This window comes from Carlito syrichta, unplaced genomic scaffold, assembly GCF_000164805.1.
Source record: "Carlito syrichta isolate Samal-C Ts95f unplaced genomic scaffold, Tarsius_syrichta-2.0.1 Scaffold114097, whole genome shotgun sequence".
NCBI classification, from domain to species: Eukaryota; Metazoa; Chordata; class Mammalia; order Primates; family Tarsiidae; genus Carlito; species Carlito syrichta.
This window is the reverse complement of record NW_007058193.1, coordinates 38,129-40,654: the sequence shown is the minus strand read 5'-3', so window position 1 is coordinate 40,654 and position 2,526 is coordinate 38,129. Positions and strand designations below refer to the sequence as shown.

The 2,526-nt window shown below is 35.5% G+C and overlaps 1 protein-coding gene across 1 annotated transcript; it reads right to left on the bottom strand.

Moving 5' to 3' along the window:
• Window positions 1–712: 712 nt before the first annotated feature.
• On the bottom strand, window positions 713–1,055 carry LOC103274649 (60S ribosomal protein L10-like). The gene has a single exon (XM_008072086.2). The coding sequence runs from the start codon at window positions 1,035–1,037 to the stop codon at window positions 735–737; it is 303 nt and encodes a 100-aa protein (XP_008070277.1). The 5' UTR covers window positions 1,038–1,055; the 3' UTR covers window positions 713–734.
• Window positions 1,056–2,526: the final 1,471 nt, after the last annotated feature.

Genomic DNA, 2,526 nt, shown 5'->3' with positions numbered 1-2,526 from the left:
TGTAGTGATATCCTCTATTTCGTTCCTTAGATTGATGATTTGTATCTTCCCTCTTTTTATTTTGTGAGCCTTGCCAGAGGTTTGCGAATTTTGTTGATTCCCCCCCAGAAGAACCAGCTTTTTTCCCCAGTGATTTTCTCTATTTTCCTATCTTCAAACTGATTTCTACTCCTGTTTTTATTATTTTCTTTTCTCTTTTTTTCCTGGTTTCCTATTTTTGTTTTAGTTTCCTGAGGTAAAAATTTTGATTATTGATTTCAGACTTTTCCTTGTTTCCATTTATTGCTATAAATTTCCTTTTCAACACTGTATTAATGGCATCCCACATATTTTGATATGTTGTACTTTAATTTTCATTCATCTGTATATATTTTTTATTTCCCTTGGGACTTCCTTTTTGGCCCATGGATCATTTAGAAGTGTGTTAACTTATATATATTTAGATATTTTCTTGTTTTTATGTTACTGATTTCTGGGGCTGTTCTGTTATAGCCGGATAACACATTGTGTATGATTTCAAGACTTTTAAATTTGTTGAGCTTTGTTTTACATTCAGGATATGATAAGTTTTGTGGAATGCTCCATGGGCACTTGGGAAAAAAAAAATGTCTTCTATATGTGTCACTTAGATCCTATTGTGTTATTGTGTTATTCATACTGTCTATATCCTTGCTTGTATTCTGTTGGGCAAGATTTATTGATATGGGGATGAAGAGACAGCAGAGTGAAAGTCTTCATGAGTGCAGGGCCTGCCACTTGTCCAGGAGGCCATGACTGGGGATATATTTGACCCCACAGCCATCTGGTATGAGCCACATCTCAGCCACTATGTCTTCAAATTCATCTGCATTAAACTTGGTAAAGCCCCACTTCTTTGAGATATGGATCTTCTGGCGGCCAGGGAACTTGAACTTGGCCCTGCATAGAGCCTCAATTACATGCTCCTTGTTCTGCATCTTGATGCGGATTGACATGATGACTTGGCCAATGTGCACCCTGGCCACGGTGCCCTGGGGCTTCCCAAAGGCACCTTGCATTCCTGTCTGGAGCCCACATTGGGGATGTGGCAAGGTCAGACATGAACCACACTGGAAAGGGTTGTCTCCAAGGTCCCTTAGAGCAACCTATACAAGAAACAGGCTGCATACACTACCAAGGAAGCTGCTGTTTGCAGCCATTGCACACCGGGTCCCCATGAGGAAAGGAACATGGTCGGTTTACTTGGCTGCAGAATTTCCCCACTTTTAAGTGTCATTCTTGTGAGCATCATATGTTGTTATAATTTTATTTCAATGATGGAAATATAACTTACAAAATTCATAAATAAAAGGATAGTCTACCATGTATACTCATATTTATGCTTTTCCCATTGTTCTTTCTTTTGTTATAATGTTCCAAGATTCTTTCTTTTATCATTTTTCTTCCATTTGAAGAATATTTTTGGCCAGTCTTTAAGTCTAGATCTGCCAGTGATGAATCCTTTTAATTTCTCTTCATCTGATAATACTTTTATTTCCCCTCCATTCTTGAAGGTTAGTTTAGTGAGACACAGAATTAGTGATAGACAGTTCTCTTTCAGCATTTGCCTCTTTCTTATAGCGTCCATGTTTTCTGAAGAAAAACCCACTGACATTTGAATTTATCTTCTCCTACAGGCAATTCATCAAGTCTCTTTAGCTGCTTTCAAGATTTTTTTTTTCTTTGTCTTTCATTTCCTGAAATTAGCTATGTTGTATCTTGATGTGAATTTTTGGAATTTATTCTACTTGAAATGTTGATCTTTTTTGAATCTGCAGGTTCATGTCTTTTTCCAAATTCAGGAAGTTTTCAGTCACTATTTCTTTGAGTATTCTTTCAGCGCCATTCTCTTTCTCCTTTCGTATTGAAATATGATGACATAATTGTTTAAGCTTTTATTGCTGTCTCACAGGACATTGCTCTTTTCATTTTTTTACTCTATATTCTCTCTGCTGTTCAGATTGAATGGATTCTATTGATCTGCTCTGAAGTTCACCGATTCCATGTTTTGCCATGCTACGATATATGATTATGCTTATCTGGCAAGCTTTTTTCTTCATTGTTGAATTTTTTTATTTCTATAATTTCCATTTAGTTATTTTTGGTAACTTGTATTTTTTTAATGCGATTTTAAAATTTGTTTCAAGAGCATTTGTAATTTTTGTTGAGGTCTTTTTTTTTTTTAGTGACTGCTTTAAAATCCTTGTCAGACAATTATAACATCCACTTGGTTTTTGGTGTTGGCTTTGGTTGGTCACCTTTTCTCATTCAAGTTTTAATTTTTTTGGTTCTTAATATGACAAGTCGTTTTCAATTACTACCTAAATATTTTGTTTTAGTTTGAAGACTCCGAGATCCTAATTTTTTTTTTACTTTAGCAGAAACTCATCCTGTTTAGATTTAGCATGTAGTTCCTAGCCTATTTTGGGGACTGTGGTTCCAATGATTGTTTAATTTTCAAAGACTTTGTCACGTTATTTTGATTTGCTTGACTCATCTGATGCCACT

Coding starts and splice junctions, on each gene's coding strand:
- LOC103274649 (XM_008072086.2), bottom strand. CDS start 1,037: ATGCAAGGTGCCTTTGGGAAGCCCCAGGGCACCGTGGCCAGGGTGCAC.